Source organism: Amyelois transitella, chromosome 13, assembly GCF_032362555.1.
Source record: "Amyelois transitella isolate CPQ chromosome 13, ilAmyTran1.1, whole genome shotgun sequence".
NCBI classification, from domain to species: Eukaryota; Metazoa; Arthropoda; class Insecta; order Lepidoptera; family Pyralidae; genus Amyelois; species Amyelois transitella.
In genome coordinates, this window is record NC_083516.1 from 3,977,698 (window position 1) to 4,003,615 (window position 25,918).

Sequence of the window (25,918 nt, forward strand, 5' to 3'; positions counted from 1 at the left end):
ACTGCAATAATTGATTGTATACATTATTATTGTACCACTCAATTGTAAGCAATTAAGATGCAGTTATTATGGAAATAAGATTAATTTACTAGCATCTGTTAGAATTATTCTTACATAATGTATAATAACTAAAGTGCTGCTTTCTTATATAACGTGTTATGCAATCTGTATGCAAATATATGACATGTGAAGTTTGTGACATTTACAGAAGGTTATTGTTAAATATAAAGGTAACTTTATAAATTGTATCTTCTTTTTATTTTGATGCTGAATGGGTCACATTTTCATACATTAACGTAAACATCACGAAATTTGTTGGTTTATATAAACATACAGATTACACACGTATGTATTATGCTCGTCAATAACGTTTGATTAGGACACGAAAGGTTTTTAGAATTTTTTATTAACAGGTCTTAGATTAGAGAATATATAAATGAGCCTAGAACTTATTTGTATTACGAATAAATAAAAAAAAACAGTCACTTTAATGCAATATTAAAGTCACTTTGACTTTCATATTGCATTAAAGTGACTTTATTTTGTTTGACCGGATATCAAATATGATACAACTATTATTTCATTGATTTTTCCTTATTGCGCCGAAAATTCAAGAATGTATGCGTCACATACAATTTAATATCGCTTTACTACCTTTATCACTAAAATACTGCAACAATACGTCAGCGTAATATCAAAGATAAACTCTTACTATCAGACTGAATTTTTTATGTTTAGACAAATAAAATAGGTACATAATTTAACAGATACTAATCATGTCTAATTTTAAACTCCTGGGAAATTCGAGTTTTCAAATAAATATATTTTCACTTTCAGTATTAAGTGATAGATACCTTTTGTGTTTCGACTAGTATCATCCGAAAATTTTAATGAAGTACCTTTATAAAATAAAAATATGTTTATTTTACTCCACAACAAATATACTTGTAAGAATATGTTTGTGTTATAAAACTATGATTAAACAATAGTTATTATGAATACCAGTTTAAATAAGTATTTTTACTTTTTTAAAAGCTAACTTTAGCACTTGGTTGCTTGTTTACTCTGTAAAACGAAATTTCATCGAAATCCACTTTGCAAAAGAGTCGTGAGAGAGTCGATACTGACCTGATGAGGTGGGCTGCGGTTTCCTGGGCTGCAGCACGTGGTGCGGCAGTGTTAGGGTGGGCGCGGACAGACGCGGCGCCGCGCGCGCCGGCGCACTCGACGCTGCGCTGCACACGCCAGCCGCGCTAGCGCCGCCTAGTAACATAACGCTTACTGACACTATTCTCTTGTTTTTATTTGTAATACAAAATATAAACTATACCGTACATGACATACGTGCCCATGTCCCGCTCATTAAAAACAGTTCGATAAGAAGAAGAAAAAACATATTCTGAAAGTTTTAAGTTATTCTTTATATATACCGATAATTAAATTTACCCGATATAAATTCAAATGCCAATGCTAAATATGAAGGGTGATCAAATAGTTCGTGGAATAGAGGGTTTTTCACTTATAACAACTGCGACACATGATAGTTCAGAGATGTCCCTAGTAATGATCATTCATTTCCTAATTTTATGAAAGAACAACATGGAAAGAAAGCACGAGACGAAAATTGCTGATTTGCATATTTCGACACCAAATGAAAAGCTATCCTTATATACTGAAATATCAAAATAATTCATCCTTTATTCTTCTCATTTCGCGAACTTTTTGACCTACCTCATAAAAAACATTCTGTAGGCAAGCGTGGGCAATCTACATAAGAAGGTCGTAGTCCTTGAAATTTTAAAACTTTTTGCTGTTTTGTTGATTAACACATTTTATAATCAAGCCATGCTACAGAAGCGACACCGAATGTGCTTATAGGAGTAGAGACGAATTGTAGATTAGTGACAACTGACAACACGTTCACAGGAAGGTTATCAATAACCGCCACATCATGCACCAACGAAGCGACGATTAAATAGGCCGTCTACTTCGTGCACGGTACTCCTACTCTCTCAACAATGAAAGCGAAATTAATAACTTCAGAAACACAAAATTGATAGGAAAAATTTCATCGTGCCTTCATCCCGTATACAATTTCCTACTTATAGAGTATCAGGCACGAAGTCGACCGCCTTAATAGTGCTTTAGTAAGTGATGATATAAGTACCCTCGCTGTGCCACGAATCTTCTAGGTAACAGTTAGTGTCTGCTTCACCCTCTACGCACTCCATTATGTCAGGCAGATCACAGTCCAAACCTGAACAATACATGCTCTTTTACCATCACTGAAAGTTATTACGCTACTTTCATATTTTCTTTAATACCTGTGTCTAAACAACACTAGTCAAAAATTTCATGGACTAGAAACGAGTAATGTGCGATGGCATATGCAGTAACTATGTATAACAATGAAATGATTATGAATCAAGATAGCACTATTAACTAAAAAAGTAGGTACCAATACAGCCAAACATCAGTTTCAAGAAACGCTTGTTATATTCTATTTAAATGTTTTCTATTACTATTGAATGCAAATTGAACTAAGAATACAAATAGGTAAGTATGTAAACGTATGCAATCGACACTGAGAGGACGAAGAGACAATGATGTGAGTTGGTTTCGAAAGCTCGAACAAAAACTAGGCGAACACATTATGATTACTGATTAGTCACACGTACAAGATTGATTTCGTATATTCGGCGATGAATACACATACATAAGTACACAAGCCGAAAAAGCATGAGTCATATCAGGTAAATAGGTAGAAATATTTATTCCATATAGTGTTTTCTTTACAATTCAGGGCAATCTATATCACTGTAGATCTTTTGCGGGTCATTGATATCTTTGTTAGGTATTTCTAGCCTTCTTCAATGTAAAAACATGATATTTTCGAAAGGAATGTTTGGCTTTTTAAAAAAATACTTTAGATTGTTTTTTAATTTTTTTTTGCCTTGTATTCTCTAACTGGTCTTTTGCGACATCAACTCTAAATGCTTTGTCAAAAGCAACGCGGGTTACCGATAGTTAACTGACACATTTTTTTATTGGGCACGATAAATTTATTTAGTTAAAAACATTATAACAAGTTGTTTTAATGTATTTAACAACGTTCACGTCAGTTCTGTACATAGTAAGTTCCCAACATTGAATACCTAAGATTTCTCTGGTTACTCACTAGGTATAGATGTGGTGCGCGGGCGCTGTAGGAACGGATGGTTGAAGAACATTTCAAACGGCATGCGCTCGCGTGGATTTCGCCGTAGCAGACCAATTAGAAGGTTGCATAGTTCATTGCTGGTACCTGCCGGCATCCTGAAAAAAAAAATCATATATTAATACCTTCTCAATTAATACAAAAGGGGATTATAACTTACAACACAAACAAGGTATTTTGCTTTGTTGTATTTAACTTAATAATTAACTTAAGGATAGTCCCGTGCGAGCAAATTGTGAATTACGATATAAATAATATATAATAGTATTTACACTTCAAGATGGTTGTAAGAGTATGATTTCCTCTGAATTAAATAATAAACAACAAGTTTATGATTTCTTGGTAGTAAAAAAGCCGCTTACTAATAATAATTAAATGTATTTACAGGTGCTTGATTCGTAATGCAAAGTAAATAATTATTACGTCTCTGAAAAGTTCTTGAATTCTTGAATACAAAATGAAGATCTAATAGTATGACAAGAAAAAAAAATTTGCTCAAGTACATAACTATACATTACAGTTTTGCTAAATCTTGATCAACCATAATTAAGATTATGCATTTAGATAACACAGTTAATGGTGGTAAAAAATAAAAGCAACACAAGAGCTTGGCACTTACTTGGGTTGTAAATCTACGCTGTTTTCGTAGAAGGCTTTCAGTTCGTGAGGCGTAGTAGCTTGGAATGGAGCCTTGCCGGTCAGACATTGGTAGACAATGGTGCCGAGGCTCCAGAGATCAGCTTTGGCATCATACTTCAGTGACATTATGACTTCAGGTGCCTGTAATAACATGAAATAAATTTATATTATTAGATTTTTACCGCTTCTTTTGCACTTACATTTTGGAAGTGGCACTAAAATTTTACTATTTATTCGACGTCAACCAATGTTATTAAACCAAAAGATCTGACAATTATCAAGTGATATTCGAAATGTTCCACAATATTGAATAAAAAAAATAATTTGCTTGAGTTATGTTATACAATGTGTTGATTACATACCATATACATTGGAGAGCCACATAGTGTGACGGCCATGTTTCCTTCTTCCAGGAACCTCGCGAAGCCAAAGTCAGCTGCACGGAAAGAAACGCAGTTAAACATATAAACAACGCTACCTAGTTGCAAATTGCGTAGCATGAATATTAATGCTTCTAAACAATTATATTGTGTACTTTGTGAGGTGATTCACAATGAGACCATGAAAAACTATGTATCAAATGTTTTTTTTGTTGGACTTTACTCGACAATTTGTAAACAACGTTTGATAGTAATTTCTAGTTATTTTAATCATTATTTATCTTCTTAATATTTCAAATTAATTACGCTGGGTCTAGGGATGTAAAATTTGACATGTACTTTTTTATGTGTTCTTCATTATTTATTAAGCGAGTTTTCTTACTATACCTAGTTTAAAATAATTACCAATTTTTAGTATGATCTCTGAAGGTTGCGGAGTGCGTTGCGGCGCGACATTGTGGGTGAGGAGTATGTTCTGTGGCTTGAGGTCTCTGTGCACAATTCCCTTGGCGTGTATGGCGCGCATGGCCTCCGCCAGCTGCCGCAGGAACAGCCGGATGGTACCTTCGCTAAGTAGCCGGTTGGCCTGCAGGTAGTCCGCCAGGTCGCCGCCATTACAGTACTGTAACATACAACATAGTAAGTGCCTATCCGAAAGACGGAATAACATAATAAATGACGGTGGATAGTGAAAACCAAAGAATTTGGTATATATATTTTTTGCGAAGAGTATGCCTGTAAAATTATAACGAACTAATAACAATAATCCATCCAGCCGAACATGGCCTTTCAGTGTTCTCGGGACTGTTGACTTTGTCTACCTCGCTAGGGATAAAGACGTAATAGGTATGTATAGGTTTGTATGTAAGAAGATATTTTAATATAAGAAAATGACATGAAATACATAACAGTTCAGTAATTTCATAGGCTTCATTCAAATTAAAAAAACTACATACATATTATCATGTCTATATCTCTCGCGGGGTAGAGAGAGCCAACAGTCTTGGAATGACTGATAAGCCAAGTTCGGCTGTTTGGCTCATTGATAGAATTGAGATTCAAATAGTGATAAGTTTATAAGCCTATCCCTTAATCGCCTTTTACGACATCCATTCGAAAGAGATGGAGTGGTCCTATTCTTTTTTCCATTAGTTTCTGGAACCACACGGCACAAAAATAAACTAATCACATGTAATATTCAATTGTTACTATCATGATTTGTTGCAAAAGTGATGTTTGGAGCCTCTTAAAGGTTACCCGTGATCTCCGTTATATTTGCTTGCACTAGACTGATTCTGCGGATAATGTTTATTTAACTGTTTAATAATAGATGTTATACATTCAAATTCATTGCGTAGAATTAGTACTGAACGAAGTATGCGGTCAATTTAACGAGCTATTAATGTAAAGGATCGCATAATGCACAATAAATTGATAAAATAATATACTAGTCTACAGTAGTACTTGACGTAAGAAAGGTGCAGTACATATAACAACACATATTCATATTTGTATAAAACGATAACGTCAATAAAACAAAAATAATAAATCCGGCAATTTATGAATCAACCTCAATTCCGGTGTAAAACTGATTCTTCTAGTTTCTTCGTACTGAGAGATAATTTTTGTAATGTCCATCATACGATGTTACGTATACTGTCAAGAGCAGAGCATATCAGAACATGTAAGTATTACTATCAGTTCGGTTCGGTAGTAATTTACACTTATCAAGTTTTTTTTTATTCATATCAAGTCGACGCACAAATCTTTGTGGGGCCGTTGAGTATGGAGCAAACGTTTGCACATCTGTGTAACTATTCATTTGTCAGACCTTGCCTTCTGTGAATACGTGTATGTTTCAGGTGATAAAAAATAGTTCGGCTCATAATATTTTCACATTTATGCAGAGTTGTTATCTGGTTTGATTCGCGATAAGCTGCGCCATGCCGCTGGTAATCTTATCATTGAGTGATAATAGTTATAAGTGTCAGTGAGTTATGTGCTGTGCGCACCGTTGGTACTTGCGGCACAGGCAACTTCTCCAGAGTTCGATTGGCACGTCTTATAATAGTGTGCATTTGTGAGTGACCATGAAAGTGAAGCATCTTTGCCTATTGTCGCTGGCTCTTATTGCGTAAGTATTTAAAATATCCTATTACATATTACCACCTATTCTGTAAAAGCGGTACGTACTGAGTCAACTGAGCTATTTACCTAGTTAGATTTACTTCATGCCTTGTTCAGTTTATTGAAACGCAATACATATTTCACAAAATAATCTTTAAAAAAATTATTCCTATTTCATAAAACTTTTTGCCAACATGTGTTGTACTCGTATGTAAATGTAACTTATGACGGGTATGAAGTACTTACCTACAATGTATGTTGCAAGTATTTGCTTTCGGTTTTACTGATGGATGAGACTTTTGACACGGGGTAATCTTACACTTTAACTTTAACTCGTGTGTTATGATGAATCTACCACCAAAAACTTAATAAAACCAACAAGACTTTGTCAACCTAAGAACGACATCTACCTACAAATTTAGAGCCTATAGAATAATGTTAATGAAAACTGTATTCTACAAATATTTTACGTAAATAATTGTTGACAAGATGTTAATGTAGTATCAGAAGTAATGTAAAGAGTTTTGGAAAGTGGTTATTTTGTGTAAAAAATTAATGTATAATAAGTATCATTAATTCTAAAAGTGAAATATTTCATGCACGCCCTTGATACTTATCATTTTTTTATCTTTTACTTATAATTTTACGTCACCTACTCCCGATAAAAGTGTACGATAAAGTCACGAGTTATTAAAACCAATTTCAGGCTTACAACCGTAAGAGGGCAGAATGGCGATGATATTCCGATGGAAAATGATAACCAATTCCCACCTGAACAGCAAGCCGCACCAAACGATGGGGACGTTCTGGAAGGAAGTGGAAGTGGGCCCATAGAGCAAACAGACACTACTGATAAACCCTCTAGTACAACAACAGAACAACCACAAATTGAAGATATGTTTGATCCATCTAACAAACTGTTGAATGAACCCGACATCATTGATAAGCAAGATAAAGGTGATATTGGTCAATTATCTTGCCCTGAAAAATGTTCATGTAACGCGGAAGGCGAAGATTTTACAACAGAATGTTCAGGTTTAGAGTTATCAGAATTACCTACAGGAATTGACAATAAAACGACAAAACTGAAACTACAGAACAATAAATTGACTGAAATACCAAAAGAAATATCTTCATTAATAAACCTAAAGTTTTTGAATGCTAGTAACAATTTGATTCAAGATTTGGCTCTTGGAGTAAGTATTTCTTTTAATTAGTGAGTTCTTTTGATTATAAATCATTAACAAAAATATGGACCTATTTTCTCAACGCAAGAGAAGTTTAGATTATATGATTTTAATTTAGGTGTTGAAAAATAATCCATGATAAGAAAAGTAAAATGAAATTACTAATGTCATAATGAATTACTTTTGCTGAAACAATACTTTATTTTATATTTTAGTTATTCATCTTTTCTAAAAAAAAAGGTATGTAGATTGTTTTACTTTATTTCAGTGCCTAAACAAATGGACAGATTGATAGATTTTATTACATAAAATATTTTCCATTCCAGTCAATCAGTACTTTATCTGGACTACGTGTGCTAGACTTACAGAAAAATCGTTTGTTACAATTTCCAATGGATTTGCAGAACAGCTTTGATTTGACAAAATTAGAAACATTGAATCTGGGACGCAATGACATACGAGAGGTAAGATTGTAATCATTATATTATACAGTGAACTTAAAATTGCAATGATTTTTATCCATCCATTATAATAAATACATTATAATAAAACTGTAACTGACCAATTTATTTACGTTTAAGATAATGCTAAAAATCTACAAGGGGTTCTATATATAACTTACAAAATCCAATACCACTATTTTTAAAAGTTTTATCTATATGTTTGTCTGCGCATATATTTGTGCGCCTATCACACAAAGCCTAGTGCTTCGTTAAAAATGTCGTTTTCGCAGATATATTTGTCTTGCTTGATCTTAAAATCTGGTGTACATAATGTTCTTACCCCACCCCTCTAAGAGGGCAATACAGGGAGCAATTTCAATTGTCAGAGGACAAAGTCGCGGGCAACAACTAATCATTTTATAAGATGTGTTTAACTTATCTTTGATATTTGCTTATAAATGTTTCAGAAACTATCATCCGACGTATTGGGGAAATTCACGTCTCTTGAAAAAATAGTAGTGCCTTCAAACGCGTTTGATGAACAAGTAGAAGTGGGATTGTGTAAATCTTTGACAAACAGTCTGAAAATCATATGCGTTGAAACATGCGAGAAGGAAATAAATTGTCCAGATTATCAAGGTGGTATTGAACATGATATGCTTGAAGCAAAGATTCCAGCAACTATATTCCTTGACGACGACTCGGAAAGTGATCCAACAATAAATACCCCTGATATAAATTACGGAACCCCTAATGCTGTTAATAATGAGACCGCATCGGACAAAGAACCAATCTCTACACTGAATCCTGAAAATGGGTCGCAAGACGCTCCTGAAACTTCATTAAATGATTTGGGCAAAACAGAAGAAGCTGCAGCAATTTCAAAGTTCAGCACTTTAGTAGAAGCTGGAAACTCCGATATATCAGTAAATGTCCGAAAAGTTGATATTCCAGCGGTTAATTCCGAAAATAAACAAGAAGAAACTCAAACAGATAAAAACGAGTCGTCTAATTATAAAGTTGGTGCCACGACATCAGATTCAAAATCCGGAGGTGTAAATAAAAGTACTATTGGAATAATAGTAGCCTGTATGGTGGTAATAGTTGCTGGAATTACAATAAAAAAGAATTGGACTAATATTAGAAAGAGATTTAGCTCTGATTCTAGAACACCAGATCGCCCAGTTGGTAACACGAATGGTACAACATCACCAGAAGAAGTGCCTCTGCAAGACAAATCCCCCGTTTAAGGACATAAGTTTAATTTAGCTAGTGTGTCATATTTGACTTTTGTGGTTTCGATCTGAATGTCATTATTTATTGCCAAAATTGGTTCAGAATTGTAGTAGGAAGTAGAAGTTGTGAAAAATAGGGAAATATTTTGTATGTGATTCTTAATACATATAAAAAGCGTGTCATTATTGCGTAAAACGTATGTTTCTCGTTGGAAAGCGTAAGCTTACGTTTACAACTTTGTTTAATGATAATTTATCTTAAGATAGCATTAATAAGCACGTTAAATACATTGTTGGCTCTGTCTACCCCGCAAAGGATATAGACGAGATAATATGTTATGTTAAAATACATTGTTGTTAAAATTTAATTTTATAAATTAGAATGATTATGTTGTTAGAATATTTTCTCCCTTTACAAAATACATTTTTTATAGTCGGCAACAATTAATATGTAAGTTAAGTTTAATGGTTGTTAATCCAGAATAAGGGAAAGATAATAATATATGTAAATAAATTCATATACTCGTAATAAGAGAACTTTTTTCCTATATGTTTTGTACTTAAAGAGTAAATAAAAAAGTTTAAGTTAAAATAGTTTGTATTAATGTTTTGTTTAATTAAAAGTTAACTTATCGCTTGCGTTCTCATCTCCCACTAATCCTCAATCGAGTATATAGAACAAACAAAGAATCAATTTATAAATCTACTTACGACTAGGTTGTCACGGTACGGCTTATTATTGAGTGTCAATAAATATTATTTTTTTATTCCATAAAATATACTGCTTATGTCAAAAATTTCAAAGATATTTACAAAATTTTGTATAGGTAAGTTCCAGAGGTCGATTAAAAAACTTAAAGATAAAAAAAACTTCAACTTCTAATTGCAATAAAGAAGGACATACGGCTCAGTGACTTACAAGCTTGACCGAGTTGTACTGGTACCGTTACCCTATTTAAGCCTTTATGCAACTTGTTACTAATAGTTCACCGTGGTGTGAGTGAGTGGTTTTTAAAGTTCCCAGCTTCACCTGAACATGTGATTTCTGTCTGACAAAAGATACGGCCGACATGCCCTAGGTCGTTGACTGCGGCCAGGTCTACGGCCGCCGCCAGTGCAGTTGCAAACACATATCGTGGCGAAAACGGGACAATGCTTATTTAAGAAACATTCACCACCAATGAAAGTTTTACAGCGTTGCTCGCATTATGATTCGAGAATTGTGAGATATGACTCAAGTGCAGCGACCTCGTTAAAAGTTTAATTCACTCTGGAACCGTCATGATAACCTTATTTAAAAGGTTTTTATATGGAAAGTGCAATATAGGATTTTGAAATTTCAAAAAGCAGGTTATCATTAAATTTCAATTAAATGTTTTTAATTTTAAGCCATGTTTATAGTATACATATATTGTGTTTTAAGTATCTAAAGGCGGCTAAATGTGGAAGCATTATTTATTGAGAAATCCTGCTTGGCCTGACCTACTAACATTTCGAGTCCCTTTTGATTGCATGTCTGTGGCGCAAACTGCAATTTACCGATTGATAGTCATTTTGCAAATATGCATTTTCTTGTGGTGCCGCCAGTTAACTACTCGTAGCAATATATTTAAAAGATCATTGATAGAATGTTGACTGAGACATATTTTTTTTATATTAGGTACTAATATTTAGAGGTGGCAGGGAGGTCTTAGTAAAAATATTTGGTTAAAAATGTGAAATCTGTTGACTTGCAATTGAGTTTTCATGCAAGATTTAATTAAGTACATCAACTATCTAGATACAAAACGGAATGTAAAGAATAGACGTAAATGGAAGAAACCGTGGCGTCAACCAGTCTAGTCATGTTTTTCCTCCTCTTGAAACAAAGGAAATAGGTACATATATAACAGGTACAAGAACACCGTTAACAACTAATTCTCCTAAGTTGAGATAAAATGTAACAAGTTGTTGCTATATCTAGGTAGGTTTTATTAGTTGTAGGTACCGGTTTTAAATGACGCTTTATCTAACACAAAAATCAATCAGGCAAAAAAGTTTCAGTTCTAGTTTATTTGTTTTATTTTTTTGGACAAATTAAATAATTTCTTTCTTTCTATTTTAAAGAGTTAAAGAGTAAAAGTAAGTTACCAAAGAGTAAAGTCAACAAACAAAGGAATTAACAAAGAGTTTGTAAGTAAAAGTCTTTAAATAAGTAACAAGATTGTTGTCACCAATAGCTGCATTACCACATCAAACACATACATACATATGGTCACGTCTGTATTCCTTGCGGGGTAGACAGAGCCAACAATCTTGAAAAAACAGAATGGCCACGTTCAGCTATTTGGCTTAATTATAGAATTGAGATTCAAACAGTGACAGGTTGCTAGCCCATCGCCTAAAAGAAGAATTCCATGTGAGCCTATCCCTTAGTCGCCTTTTACGACATCCATGGGGAAGAGATGGAGTGGTCCTATTCTTTTTTCATTGGTGCCGGGAACCACTCGGCACATCAAAAAAAGAAAATAAATAATTATTACGTTCAATTGCAGCAAAAAATGCAATGTTATACGATGATTCGAGAAACTAAATCAACACATCAACAAAACGAAAGCTACTTGAAAATTATTCTCATTTGAAAATGAGAGTGAACTTGATAGGCGATAGCGGATGGTGACTTGGAATTACAAGTGCATTAGGCGGATGGATAGAAAGCTGCGGTTTCCGTCGCACCAGCTCGCTTTCCAGCGCCGGGCGGAGTACATGGAGTGCGAAATGCACCTGACGCAATATTGCATACTCATTTGTCTAGAGAGACGATCGGCTCGTGTCCTCAAATGGGTAGTTTGATTGTATCAAATGACGTTATCAAAACCCTATATAAAAATCTATTATAAATATTATAAGTTAAATATTTCCAAATAAATATTTTGATATATAATTATGACTTTATGTTAAATTTTCCGAAGAAATTTGAAAACTTTTCTTCATAAAATGCGTGTCGGTGTTCGTGTGTGTTTATAATAAATTGAGATAATATTACAATAAATAATCTTGTCTGGAACTACGTCATCAAACGTATTGAACGAGTGAGGCGTATAGTTGAACCATAAGATCTATCTAATAGTTGCCAAGTCAGTAGGTTACATTTGCCGTTCCGTTATCAATTTAATTATTCCACGGTGTAGTGAGTGCACTATCTGACATAAAAACCTTTACCGGTTCGCGATATGGACCGTTGTTTTACATGCACCTTAAATAGATCTTTATCGTATTGCATACGGGATTATATTTAACAGAAAATAGAACGAAGTTATTTTTTGTATGAATTATTTGATCAATTTGAGTGTTTCATTTATTGGGCGTATTTATTTATATTATTTATATTGAATTCCGAAAGGGGATAACACCATTTCTGTCTTTCTGATTTAAGGAGTTTTCAGAACAAAATACAATGGGCGAAATCACTAACAAGTGCACAAAAATTCTCAATCCTGCGTTGGTGTCAGACGACATAAAAATCTTTGTAAAGTAATCAGAAAAGTAAGTATCTATCTCATGGAATGAGAAAATCATTTTGTGTTACATGATGTTACAAATATTGTATTATGTTTTGTATAGATGTGGTACGCGGCCGAAGCCCTGCCGATATCGAGTAGAGGTACCGGTTCGATATGGAGACACGTGCGAGATGTAGGGCCCCAAGAGCGCACACTAATACGACCACGAGGTCACCACCTGACTGCGATAGCAAACGCGAAAAGTTATATATCACCAATCGTTCGAATTTAAATATTCACGTTTTATCTTTAACAAGAAATGTCTAAGAGTTCGAGACGAATTAAACGTGTGTAAAAATTTGGGAAAATCAATTAAACAATCTTCAGTATAGAGTACAAAATAAGAAGTCTAAATGGCTCAAGAAGATGTAAATATTTATGTGCAAAATTTTCGAACGCGCGTTCTCGATTTGGACAGTGTTGATGATTCCGACTTCCTTTTTGTTTATATTTTTAAATTGAAAACCAGAAAGATGCCCCATACACCAAATTAATTCAATTTGCGTGTTCATCAAGAAGACACAGGATATACTACTATATCTGATACTAGAGACTACAAACAAAAATGTTCTAAAATCGTTCGTTTTATAAATCCTTGGTTTTAGTCGTTTCAAATGAGCGATGTCGCGTATCATAAGTGGACTATCCTCTAAATAGCTAGCAACCAAGTTGACATTGACTACTCGACTCGTATACATGTTATACGTACCTATACAATAGGTTCAGATTAGTCGGGCTCGGGCGTCGCCGTCACCTCAACACGTGATCATTCGGCAACAAACGCAAGCTCTTGCATAAGATCGCACCTAATATTCCCTATACATCATAGTATTACATTTAGTGTGTAGGTGCAATTGGCAAAATTGTTGCATTCACCTTCCACAGACTTGTGTCTACTTTTAAGTAGTTTTTTTTCACTATATGGCGGCCTTTCAGAGAAATCTTTAATATAATTTGTTTAATCTTAATTAAATAGGACTGTATCTGAGTTCCCAAAACATAATTTTATTTGCTTTGAAATTCCAAAGTTCACTGTCCCAAAAAGAAAAACATATGACAGTTATGACGACGCAGATTTTGATAAGGTTTATAATAAATTGAGATAATATTACAATAAATAATCGTGTCTGGAACTACGTCATCAAACGTAGTGAACGAGTGAGGCGTAGAATTAACGACGCAGAAACACGAAGCCACGAACTCTTCCGCGTTGTTTTTTAGATCACTTGCTACAAATAGTTCAAAAATTATATATGGTACGGGTGATATTAACATTTGAATCTGGAAGAGGTTATGGTCGTTACATATTATACATGAAATTTTGCTTTTATTTTTGCTAAATAGTTCGTAATTTAAAACTCAATTCCAACATTATGCCATACAACTGAACGTGGGGTTTCAGTCTTTTCAAAACTGTTGGCTCTGTCTACCTTGTAATGGAAAATGAACTTATAATTGTATATGTATGTGAACAGTTCGAGGCTTTGTCTTGCCGGGAACAACTTAAGGTTGAAATACAGTACAATAAAGAGTGGAGTTAACTTGTTTTTGACTGCGTTATGTTCTAAAAATAAAGAGTCAAAAAATTGACGTACCCATAATTGCTGAAGTCATGGTTGGCGGCGACCATCACAGGTTGGCTGGCCATGGCGATCTACGTAGAATGTATTTGAGAATTCGTGCCAATGAACTTCACTTGGCTTATTGTACTGCGACGAGGGCGTTGCTGTTCTGTTTTAGTTTTTACGCAACAAATACACTTTGTACGTATTTATATATTTACGTCCGTGTTGTCGTATTATGTCTGTTATTCAATGTTAGAACTTTGTTTAGAATAGTATAAATTTAGTATAACATTAGACTTGTTGATTTAATTACAATTTTTTAAGAGGTTATTTTTAATTTATATTTATACTCGCGTTCTAGAAAACGGCTCTTACGATTTCATAAAATTTGAAATGTATGTGCATACGAGGATAAAAAAAAATCGAATCAAGGTTTCACATCCAAGAAAATTCATTGTCGACATTTTGGGATGGTTTTGATGTTCGGTGGGCGTTACAAAACCTATAATATTTTTTTATGGTTTTTCTGACATCCACCGGGCGTCGCTTGGTCAACGAAGTACTATAATGTTATAAAGAACCATTAAAATCTAATCGAAACAACGCACAACTGTCATTTCCTCTGAATCGTCTTATAAATAAGTAAATGTAGCTCGGAATTATAGTTAAAAGACAGGCAAGCTTTAAAAGATACGTATGATATCCATATGCCAAATTCTACAAGTCATTGAGGCAAATAAAAACCTTAAGGTAAGAATATTGTATAAAAAAGGGGCCTCCCATTTTGTTCCGGTCATTGTAAACCAGAGTAAATTTATGTTCACGTCATATATTTTTAGTTTTGGGTCGGCTTGCAGTTTTCCAATACTTTTATCAGTTTTTATCACCACGTAGGTAGTCATGACACGTTTATATTGTTTATGTACTGCCATGTTTGGGAGACTGTTGCTCCGTTCATGTATCGTTTATCCTTTGTTAACATTTATCAATATCAGTCAGCGACTCGGGTAAACTAGACAAACAAAAAAAAAACTAGATTTTAAGTCGGGCGGTGACCCACAGGCACGGTGTAAAATAGCCTACTGATACAACGTCGAAAATTTGGAGACTGAAAATTCCAACAAAACTTGTAAAATATATAACGCATGGAAATTGATTCGTAGCGGTAGGTTACCTTTATGAGGCATTAAAATTAGTTTCCAATATTTAGACTACTTCCTGAAACTATGTAAATAAGTGTACTTTCACGACAGTAGCAATTAGTTGGGAGTACATACTATTGTGCGCAATAATCTATCTCGTAGATACAACACGAGGCGGGCGTATGTATATACACGAGGCGAAGACGCGACACGTGTGGAAATACAGCAGGCAGACACCATGGCGCGTGCGAATGCGCTCGGCATAAGCAACGACGCTGGTCTCATTTTGGACCCAAAATGAGATCCAAAATGGCAGAGATTCTCATCTGAATTGCTCGTAAATCCGTTTCGAAAATGTAAGTATGGTAAGGCAAAATAATTTGTACGTATTGTGAGTGTGGTAAGGCAAAATTTATATAGAGAACTAGCTGTTGCCCGCGACTTCGTTCATCATCCTCCTCAGGGTCTCAAATCTTATCTACGTACCAAATTTCATCAAAATCGGTTCGGTGGTTTAGGCGTGAAAGCGTTACAGACATATAGGTAAACAGACAGGGTTCCTTTCTAATTTATAATATTAGCATGGATTTGGTTCTTACAATTACAATTACGATACCGCTAATGACTAAAAGGGTTGCAAATCTTTAAAATTAATTTGTCTCATCTTAAACGTATTTTTGCGTGAAATAAAACGTTCGGTTATGAACGTATACGCAATCAAATTTCTGAAATCTTAGGTTTGATAAGAAGATAAACAGGTTAGTAGGGCAGTTCCACCTCCACCAGTCGCGACCCTAAACATTACGATGGCCAGATCAAAGTTCTGTATACTGATAATAACTTTACATTGTCTAGCACATAACGTCTGCTAATCTCATTTATTGATATCCCCTTGACCTATTACGGCATTTAGCTGCGCAATAACTTAAATTTGGCGCAATTCACGTGAATTAATATTTTTATCTTTATCCGTCTACAATTTTAATGTAATCTATGACAGCCGACGGACTTGGACGTGCACGCACCAGGCGCGTGCTACAAAGATGGGTGTCTCGCTAAAATTTGACCTTGCTTTAAATTCTACCATTCCTACCACAGATACAAAGGTTTGAAGCGTGCCGATTGAAAAAATTAGATTTAGCACTTAGTAAATACACAGAACTATAGTTAATACGAATACTTTATTTTTAAAAATGTTAATTTATTAAATACAAAGTTGCATTGCTTATTTTTATAGAACAAATTGTCGATTGCGGGTTTGTCCGTCGCTTCAGAAGTAGATTAAGGGCAAGGGCAGTAGGTTATGGACAGCAATAGTTGATGTTTTAATGATGGACACAACTTCCTGGTTATTGTAACGCAAACTATCTCTAGTATTGTATGTTAATATGTGATTCCGGGTTTGTTCTACCTCTTTTAATAGAAAAAATAAATAGGATATGAAGAAATTATGACTATCATAGCTAAAATACTAGATAGAAATAGTAAAAGACCAAATATTAATGAAATAGACTTAATAAAATAACGAGCTCATAGCAGCTTCTATCTGGTTATAATAGAGGTTAGTAGGATTAGTAAGCTTAGGACAGTTCAGATATTGCGGTGTTCAACAGGCGATGAATGTATAATCAAATACATACACGTGACTGAACTAACCATTATGAAGTTGGGGAGCTAGTGTGAAACGTGATTAAAGTTTACGCTGCCTTATTATTGGGGCTGCTGATTTGCATTAATTTAGATCAAACTAAAGTCGAGTTGCAGGTTGATGGCAAACTAGAATGAACTAGTGGAAATAAAAATTTGCGAGAGCAGACCCTTTGATTAACAATCAGTGTCTTGATTGTTAAGGAACATGTAATCCATACATAATAATTGGTCGGTTACAGAAAAGAACATGTTAATTTTTTTGTAAATTGGAATGAGTTCATTCTAATTCGTTAACACGCGTTATTTGTTGTTTGTTGCTTAACCTGTGGTGCGTATGTTTATTGCGATTGCCGTATATTTACCGAGACAGCCATGCATACCCATCCTCCAATGTTGAAATTATGAACATTCTTACTTAGCCATATTTTCCAGAAAAATGGCGCCAAACGGAAGCATTATAAAATTAGTTTCTTTAAATAGACGGAATTCAGCAAACATCCAGCAAAGGAGGAAAATTTTAAAAATGAGTGAAGTTTGGCAAATTGTAAACCATGGTTAAAAGAAAAACTTAATACCTAATTATTTAATATGTCAACTACTTATATTAATACGAAGTATAGTGTACTTTTGTACAATTTAAATCAATATGTGCCGTAGACTTTACGCCGCGTGATTTCAGCAAAGAGAAGAGCAGAGAAGTTTTGTTTAACTATCGCTGAGGTGATACTTCGGGCTCGACCGTCACCTTAAGGAAGTTCTTCTGCCAGGATAGGTATTATGCCTGGGGAACAGCAGCTCCGACGATGTGCAGTCTTAGGTTGTAGTTATGCTCTAATACGTGAAATGTTTGATTGCACGATTTAGCATACGCGCTGTTGATAAGCTTAGTGATGTTGCCACATAACAAAAACAGTTACAATACAACATTAAAATAAAGTCACCCGAGATGGCCCGGTGGCTTTAAATAATAAATCATTTTACAGCATGCCGAATATCATCGACAAGATGTCTTCAGTGGACCCAGAATTTTAAACCCGATAAAATAAGATTGGGGATACGCTGTTTTGAAAGAGTCTAAATACGTTAACTTACCTCCATGACGACATAGACGTATGCCGGGCTGTCCATGCAATCATGCATCGCGACTAGGTTCGTGTGGTGCAAAGCTGTCAGCTCACGCAAGATCTTGATTTCTTTCACCAGAATTTCTGACGCTTTCTGGATCCCTTTTTTTGTCACTACCTTCACAGCAACTGACTGTGACGGATTCTGGAACAAAGCAAAATACATTTAACTGTACGTGATACGACTATGATAAAAACGCTTATTTATTCTGTATGCAGGTTATTATTTTAGATAATATAACAATGGCTGGAATGCGTTGACTTCGCATGATTGTTGGCTAAAGTACAATGAAATCTGTGGGAATGGTGATGGTGCAAAAAGTTGGCAAGCATTTTTAGTTTATATGTATTTTGTTGGCTATTGAATATCAACTAAGGAACTTATGCCAAAGATGTAGTAAAGAACACATATTTTTCTATATTATGTATATCCGTAATAGAATGGATTAAAATCTATAATAGCTGCATCTGATACGGGTAATAATTATGGAATACTTAAATAACTGCCATGCGCTCAGTGCCAATATTGTACGCGAGGTTTGCACAAGTTCTTATAAGAAGTTACTTTACAGTATTATATAATTATAGGTTGCTCTGTAAATTGATAAGGCAAATGCAGTGAGCGTTGCTTAAGGTCGTCGCAGGTGGGCGAGCTATACGTGCAGCAAGGTCCTGGCTGCATCTTTAAATTTGTATACACGTAAGAGCACTGTTAACACTGAAACTAATGTACATAACTCCGAAAAAAGTAACTGGTAATAGCTGGGGTAGGATTTGAAACTGTGCCTCCACCACACGCAACTGTTCCCGTATCCATTCGAAAAAATACGCGGACGCTCTAGCCGCGGCCAACAGCTACCAACATAATTATTCAGAGCACGCATTTTAATTTCACGTTATTTCAAAATCTATAAATCCAATTGTGCTATAAAGGGCAATATTATATTCGTAAAATACCCTTTATGATGATACAACTTTTGATCATAAGGATATGTATATCCTCGTGTAGTAATAATGCTCAAAAACCTTTTAATTTACATAATTTTTTAACATATAAAATACCTTATAGTAATTAAATTATAGAAGTTAGATATATTGTGTCGAGGACTTTTTATAGATCTTTTAAAAACCTACTATATTTTTGTCATACATTATATGCCTAGATAATCAGTCGTGTGGCCAGCACACGCCATAAAAGATTGAAGTAGCGCTTTTTCCCGGATTACTTCATAAATATTGATTAATCTGTCTGAAACCTAATAAAATTAAAAAAAAAAAACAAATATATTATTATGGCACTTTCAGATAATGTAGCTTTCTAAAAAGTGAAAAAGGAGGAAACTAGTTTATGACTTTATTCGTTATTACAAACGTAAGAAATCTTTTTTCTTTATTAATAGTGTTGATGATATCTTGATGAAGGACATCGTGGGCAAGCCCGTCGCCTAGTTGTTTATGAAATTATGAATTGTAAGCAGAAGAGAAAGCAATGCTAAATTACTCTTAAAAATCATAATGTTACTCAGTAACGAGGAATATGGTTAGAAAAAACTTTTCATTTGATTTTATTTATATATATTGTAAAAATTTCCGATTTCCATCTGACTTTATATGAATGGCGTTTCAAAACTCCTAATGTAAATACACTACAACCTCAGGTCACGATTGGGCAGTGCATTTGTAATTAAAGGGGCTGTGCGGAAGGCGAGCTAATATTAGCCTCCTTACATTCCGTAGGCTGGTGGAGCGATTTCAGCTTGACCTGATTTCGACACGTTCCCTGTTGACTGGGAGCATTTTGTAGGCCAAGTATACTAAATCGATTTGAACGAATGTTTATTCTGTGATCTAGCAATAGGGATTAAACTCCTCTCCGGAACTACAGAAAAGCAATCTAATTGATGCTTGCGCGGTCACGGTCGTCCATTAGGTGGCGTAAGGTATGATAGTGATTATCATACCAAATCTCTCGTTTGCCAAACCTCACAGGGATGCAAAGAAATTTTGTAAAGAGTATACACACTAATCATTGTCAGCCTTGTTCATAAACGTTACTTAAATTTTAAGATACACTTTAAGTCATATAAATGTTTGGTAAAAAAAAAAAAGTATTTTATTCAAACATGACGGCCTCCGTGGCGCAGCGGTAGTGCGCTTGTCTGTGTCACCGGAAGTCCCGGGTTCGAATCCCGGCCAGGGCATGATGAGAAACGAACTTTCTCTGATTGGCCCAGGGTCTTGGATGTTTATCTATACAAGTATTTATTATAAAATATAGTATCGTTGAGTTAGTATCTCGTAACACAAGTTTCGAACTTACTTCGAGGCTAACTCAATCTGTGTTATTTGTCCAGTACTTATATAAAAAAAAAAAAAAAAAAAAAAAAAAAAAAAACAAAGTGACAGTGGCATGCATTATTTCTTTCCTTTTCTACGAACAATTCTTCTACAGCCAGATAGCTACCACTAAAGTTAAAAACTACCACGATATTGCCAGGGTTAAAAAAAATAAGGGATTTTTAATTAATACCGGACTTAACAGGTTTTATGAATAATAAAATTTAAGACACTGCTTAAGTCTTAATCAACGTTTCAGTGAAGACAAGAAATTTTTATTAATAAGGCTGTAAGTCGAGAGAGCTTTTTTACTTGAAATAGAAGTGTCATTGTGGGTGTAATGGACGCGTATAATATAGATATATATTTAATATATGTAGATCCTAACTTTTATTATTTATCGTGAAACTTTGTTCAAAAACAAATCTGAATGTGACTTCAAATGGTACACCCCACGCGTGTGCAGCACCATGTCGTGCGCCCTTGGGAGGCATGGGCCGTGACGTATTGTCCAGGTACTGGTATTGTCCCTTGCACTTGGAACAAAGGAATGAAATCCAACCCAAACTCAGCACGACCACTAAATATTTTTTTCTTCCAAGATGGGACAATATATGTAGGAGGTTTTCAATATTGCTAACTTTTTGCCAACACATGACTTTCTTTTGACTACTCCATTTTTTTTTCATATATAGCCCATATAATTAGAATATTTGGCGTTCTTTTAAATACAAAATCTAATTTGTTTCTTTTTTTATCGAACCCTATTGACTTTTCCGATTCAATATTTATGTTCATTTGATTGAAAGAAAGAAAGTAAAATTGTATATTTGGTACAAAAAACAAATAGTTGCGAAGTTAATGTCCCAGAGGGCGTACATAAAACAAGAAGTTAATTCTGATTTCGTTAAAATTTAATATTAGTAGTTATTCGGTATGATTTTACCTATATTATTATAATACTATTACCTATTGCTTTTAAAGTAATTGACTTGTAAGTTAAGTAGCTGTTTATCTTAATGATACTAATTAACTACGTCTATTCGTTTGTATAATTTGATAGGTAAGCACACTGAGACACTCAAAAGTAAACAAGACAGACATTCAAAACAAACAGTAAGTATGGCCCACTTCGCCAAATGTAGGTATTCCCAATGAAATATACGATTTTACATCAATACAATAAACAACAAACAATTTTATGTTGTTGTTTACCTATTTTATGCTATTGCTTTTCATTTGATATTATATGGGATGCTGTGGCTAACTGATACCTAGTTGAAACAAAAAGTAGGGACATGTGTATTAATGCCGTGAAGTCTATGTACCGGCACCAGTTTATTTCTAAGTTAGAAAATTCGTTACTAGCAATATGAAATTCATATAATATGAATAGCGTTTGTAATAATTATGTCGAGTATGGTCTGAGCGATGACGAGGTGATTTGTTCATGTGTACCCAGCAAATTTGTATAGTTTCATATTTATTCATATCTATAGGGTATAAGAGCTACATACTAGCCATAATGATTATCTCGTGGAAGAAACTCATTATCCGGTTAAGAGCATAGACCTCTTCAATCTACGAGTCGTCGACACTGTTTTTTTTGTAACGCGATAGAATATAGATGTCCTCGCAGTTCAAAGGAGTCAGTTTTTGTTATTTGCTATATGTATTTCCAGATATTTTCTTTGTCATTCACGATTGGCAATACATTTAACAGTTTGTATCGCTTGTTTATTTGAAGCGGCTAACACTTGGTAACTGGTTTAAGATTAATCACTTGATGACATCAGACAAATTGTCTATGTCATATTTTGCAAAAAGTGACTTCCCTTAGAACCATTTTTGAAATTATTAAATAAATTAAAGGAATATTTTTAAGCCCTCATTTATTTATATTTTGTGTTATAGTACCAACCCTAGGACCAACTGTCGGCTTCGCAATTGGATAATTAAGGGCACGCGTTGGATAGCCTAGATAAAGCCAGCTGCACACACAAACCAGAATGGGAGCAGCTGCTGAGGTGCAGTACCCACATGCGAACCTGGTTCACTAGCAGCGACCTCAAATGGCGCGAACCAGGTGGTAGCTAGTGTTATTAATATAACGTTAGCTTCCACCTGTGACTCTGCTCGCTTACTACTTTTGTACGTAATGATAATCTCTTAATATATACTGATCTATATTAATTAGTTATATTACTGCTACTTTTACTAGAGTCGTTAGGCATTTCATAACTATTTCATTTTGAAAAGAATTCATTAGAATTTTTTAAAAATAAAATCATACATACATACATATAGTCGTCCATATCCCTTGCGGGGTAGACAGAGCCAACAGTCTTGAAGACTGACAGGCCACATTCAGCTTTTTGGCTTGATGATAGAATTTAGATTCAAATAGTGACAGGTTGCTAAATCCTTTCTTGTCTTATTTAAATTAATTATTTCATATAAGATGTAAAACCACACATGAGTTATATAAACTGATTGAAAAAACCAATGATTATAATTGTTGATTTTCTGTGCCGTGTGGTTCCCGGCACCTATATAAAAAAAAAAATAGGACCACTCCATCTCTTTCCCATGGATGTCGTAAAAGGCGACTAAAGGATAGGCTTACAAACTTGAGATTCTTCTTTTAAGTGATGGGCTAGCAACCTGTCACTATTTGAATCTCAAATCTATTTTAAAGCCAAATAGCTGAACGTGGCCATTCAGTCTTTTCAAGACTGTTGGTTCTGTCTACCCCGAAAGGGATATAGACGTGACAAAGTACAGACAAAAGCAATCAGAAACTTCAACAGTCAAAGTTAACACCCAATAGCATTGGGGCACTCAGTATGCTTTGATGTGCATTAGTAACGAGTTTGAGTCCGTGAGTATGAGTCCGTGTGTCAGTGATATTATTAAAAATTTTTTTGTTACTTTTTGTCCACACTAATAATAAAGTAAAAATATTTGTATTTTTTGTATGTTTGTAATGAATAAACTCACAAACTACTGAACTGATTTTTCACATATTTGAATGATGAAATCTGGTACACATGTTAGAATAGACTTTTGGGAACAACATTGGCTACTTTTTTTCTGGAAATTGCCACATGAGCAAACACTAGTTTTCATAAGAATTTGGTGCACAATTGAATGTAGAAAACTCCTTAGAGAAGTTCCTTAAGGAGCACCAAGAAAAGATTTCTTGAAATTCCCACAGAACCAGATTTACAGGACATTACATTTTATTTATTTTAGTTTCACCAAATTTGGAACAAAAATATTATACAGGAGATAAATCAAAAGAAACAAGCATTTTAATCTTAGCTAGGTAAGTATCTTCTCATTTAATTTGTAAACAAATATATACTTTCTTTTGCATTATTTTGATAACAGCAAATAAATAGCCATATCTTGAAGTTTAACACAAAGTCAGAGGTTAAAGACCTGAGCATTTGTTTATAGTTTAAGCAAACCTATTTCCTCTAAGAAGGTTGATGTTCATTATGACTTTGAAAATATGGCTATTTGGTTTTTAATGAGTCATAGTCTATTTATGTTAAAATTGTAACTATTACTCTACCTCTATACCTTAACCATTCAGCTAATTTAAAGCCCTCTGTCTATCCTAATGGCTGCATGCTTTCATGCATAAATACAGAGGTTTATGAGTATGTGAGTTAGCTACACTTTCATAAAAATACTACAGCAAGGTATTTGGATGCAACTTTACGGCTGTTACATGAAAATAATATAGTAAGCTAATTTGTAAGCAAGCAAAGCCACAATAGGAAGCTAGATATTGAAAATTTTTATGCAATTTTCTTAGTTGCAGTTTCAATGGAAAAAATGGCATACTTCATTTTTTTATGCATAGAACTTGATACATTAAACCATTCAAGATTCCATGCATATAATGTATGCACAGACAAAGGCAATTCTTTCTTAATAAAAACATGATGATAACAACTATCAACTCTGTATGGACCACTAAGCTAAAGTACAAGCTGAAATGTAACGAAACATCTGAAATAGTTGTGAAACTGTAAACAACATAGATAAGAAACAATTACCAGAACAAAATTATAAAAGACAAAAATAAAAATAAATTTTTACCTACGAGCTATAAAAACACATAATATACCTACATAAAATGACATCATAATTCTTCTAGGCAAAAATCTAGATCAATCTTGATACACTATTTCTTAACTCGGCCGGTTTAGAAATAGTGTATTAGTATTTAAAATAATTCTTTTTTAAATAGGAACATTTCAGTAAGGTTTTTCTAAAAATCAGATTGAAGCTACCACAGTAACAACCTACCCATTTACTTATTCAATTAAATTGTAATTAGGTAGGTACTGAAGTTCAAGTCTGGCTTAATTTCAATCATAATTATTTAATATTAATGATTAAAATAATGTGGAAAAATGTGTAATGTTTTAATTGAAATTTCTAGTGTTTGATTTGGAGAAGTAACTGTTATTAAAATAAATTTCTTAAGTGTACCAAGTTTCTTGTATAACATTACAAATACCATGCTATAAAAATACCTCAAGAAACAAATAATCACAAAATTCAAGTTGCATGTACCTAGTTATATTTACAAAACAGACAACAAATATAAAAAATATGAATTGAATTATTTGTGCCAAGATTGAAACAAATGCGTTGTTTGTTATACTAATTTACCTACAACGCCTACGACGATCACATATCGATTTAGCGAGAAAAATATTAAGCATATTTGATTTCAAGTATAGTTTATGAAATGCAAGAGAAAAACAAACAAAACAATGACGCAGAATCTTATGTGTAGTAAGGAAGGAACTCACCTTTCTCCTCCTTCCTTTGTATACCATGGCAAAGGCTCCATGGCCTATGATATCTTGTTTGGTGAATTCGTATTCACCAACCTGGGTTACCTCCATTTTCATTAACTTTCCCTTAACCACTGACATTTTCACAATGTATATTTATTTACAGTCTAGGACAACAATACAACAAAAGATCAATAAATTTATCTTCAAATACTGTAGTGGAACTTGACTAAGCGCTACATTCTGATCACAGTTAGCTCCAAATCACTTCCTCGTTTTCATTGTTAAACTCGTTAGATATACTAGATTATCAACCTTAGAACATAATTCTGTTTTAACCGATCACAACACACAATGAATGCTAAATGTGTAAAAGTGATTTTATTTTGTGTTGATTTTGCAGAGTAGAATATTGGGTTGCCACTACACAAAAAAGAATGACATTAAGTGCTGCCATTATTGAAAGTAATAAGAAACTACCATGGATAACATAAAAAAAGTTAAATATAA

The 25,918-nt window shown here is 34.0% G+C and overlaps 2 protein-coding genes across 4 annotated transcripts in view; one reads left to right on the forward strand and one right to left on the reverse strand.

The window, feature by feature from the left end:
- Window positions 1–25,825, reverse strand: part of LOC106141168 (serine/threonine-protein kinase unc-51) — a 39,219-nt gene extending 13,394 nt beyond the window's left edge. For 2 of the 3 annotated variants that reach the window (XM_060947517.1, XM_060947515.1), the window contains exons 1-8: window positions 25,424–25,825; window positions 18,220–18,396; window positions 4,642–4,858; window positions 4,219–4,292; window positions 3,837–3,997; window positions 3,179–3,315; window positions 2,168–2,257; window positions 1,129–1,263 (exon numbers count right to left, since the gene is read on the reverse strand). In XM_060947517.1, coding sequence (XP_060803500.1) covers window positions 1,129–1,263; window positions 2,168–2,257; window positions 3,179–3,315; window positions 3,837–3,997; window positions 4,219–4,292; window positions 4,642–4,858; window positions 18,220–18,396; window positions 25,424–25,549 — 1,117 coding nt within the window. In that variant the 5' untranslated portion in view covers window positions 25,550–25,825. The remainder of the gene's footprint in view (window positions 1–1,128; window positions 1,264–2,167; window positions 2,258–3,178; window positions 3,316–3,836; window positions 3,998–4,218; window positions 4,293–4,641; window positions 4,859–18,219; window positions 18,397–25,423) is intronic. The other variant, XM_060947516.1, reaches the window with a different exon arrangement.
- Window positions 6,066–9,820, forward strand: LOC106141169 (uncharacterized). The gene is made up of 4 exons (XM_013342826.2): window positions 6,066–6,370; window positions 7,070–7,559; window positions 7,877–8,014; window positions 8,461–9,820. Exons 1-4 carry the CDS (start codon window positions 6,327–6,329, stop codon window positions 9,241–9,243), a joined length of 1,455 nt encoding a protein of 484 aa, XP_013198280.2. The 5' UTR covers window positions 6,066–6,326; the 3' UTR covers window positions 9,244–9,820.
- Window positions 25,826–25,918: the final 93 nt, after the last annotated feature.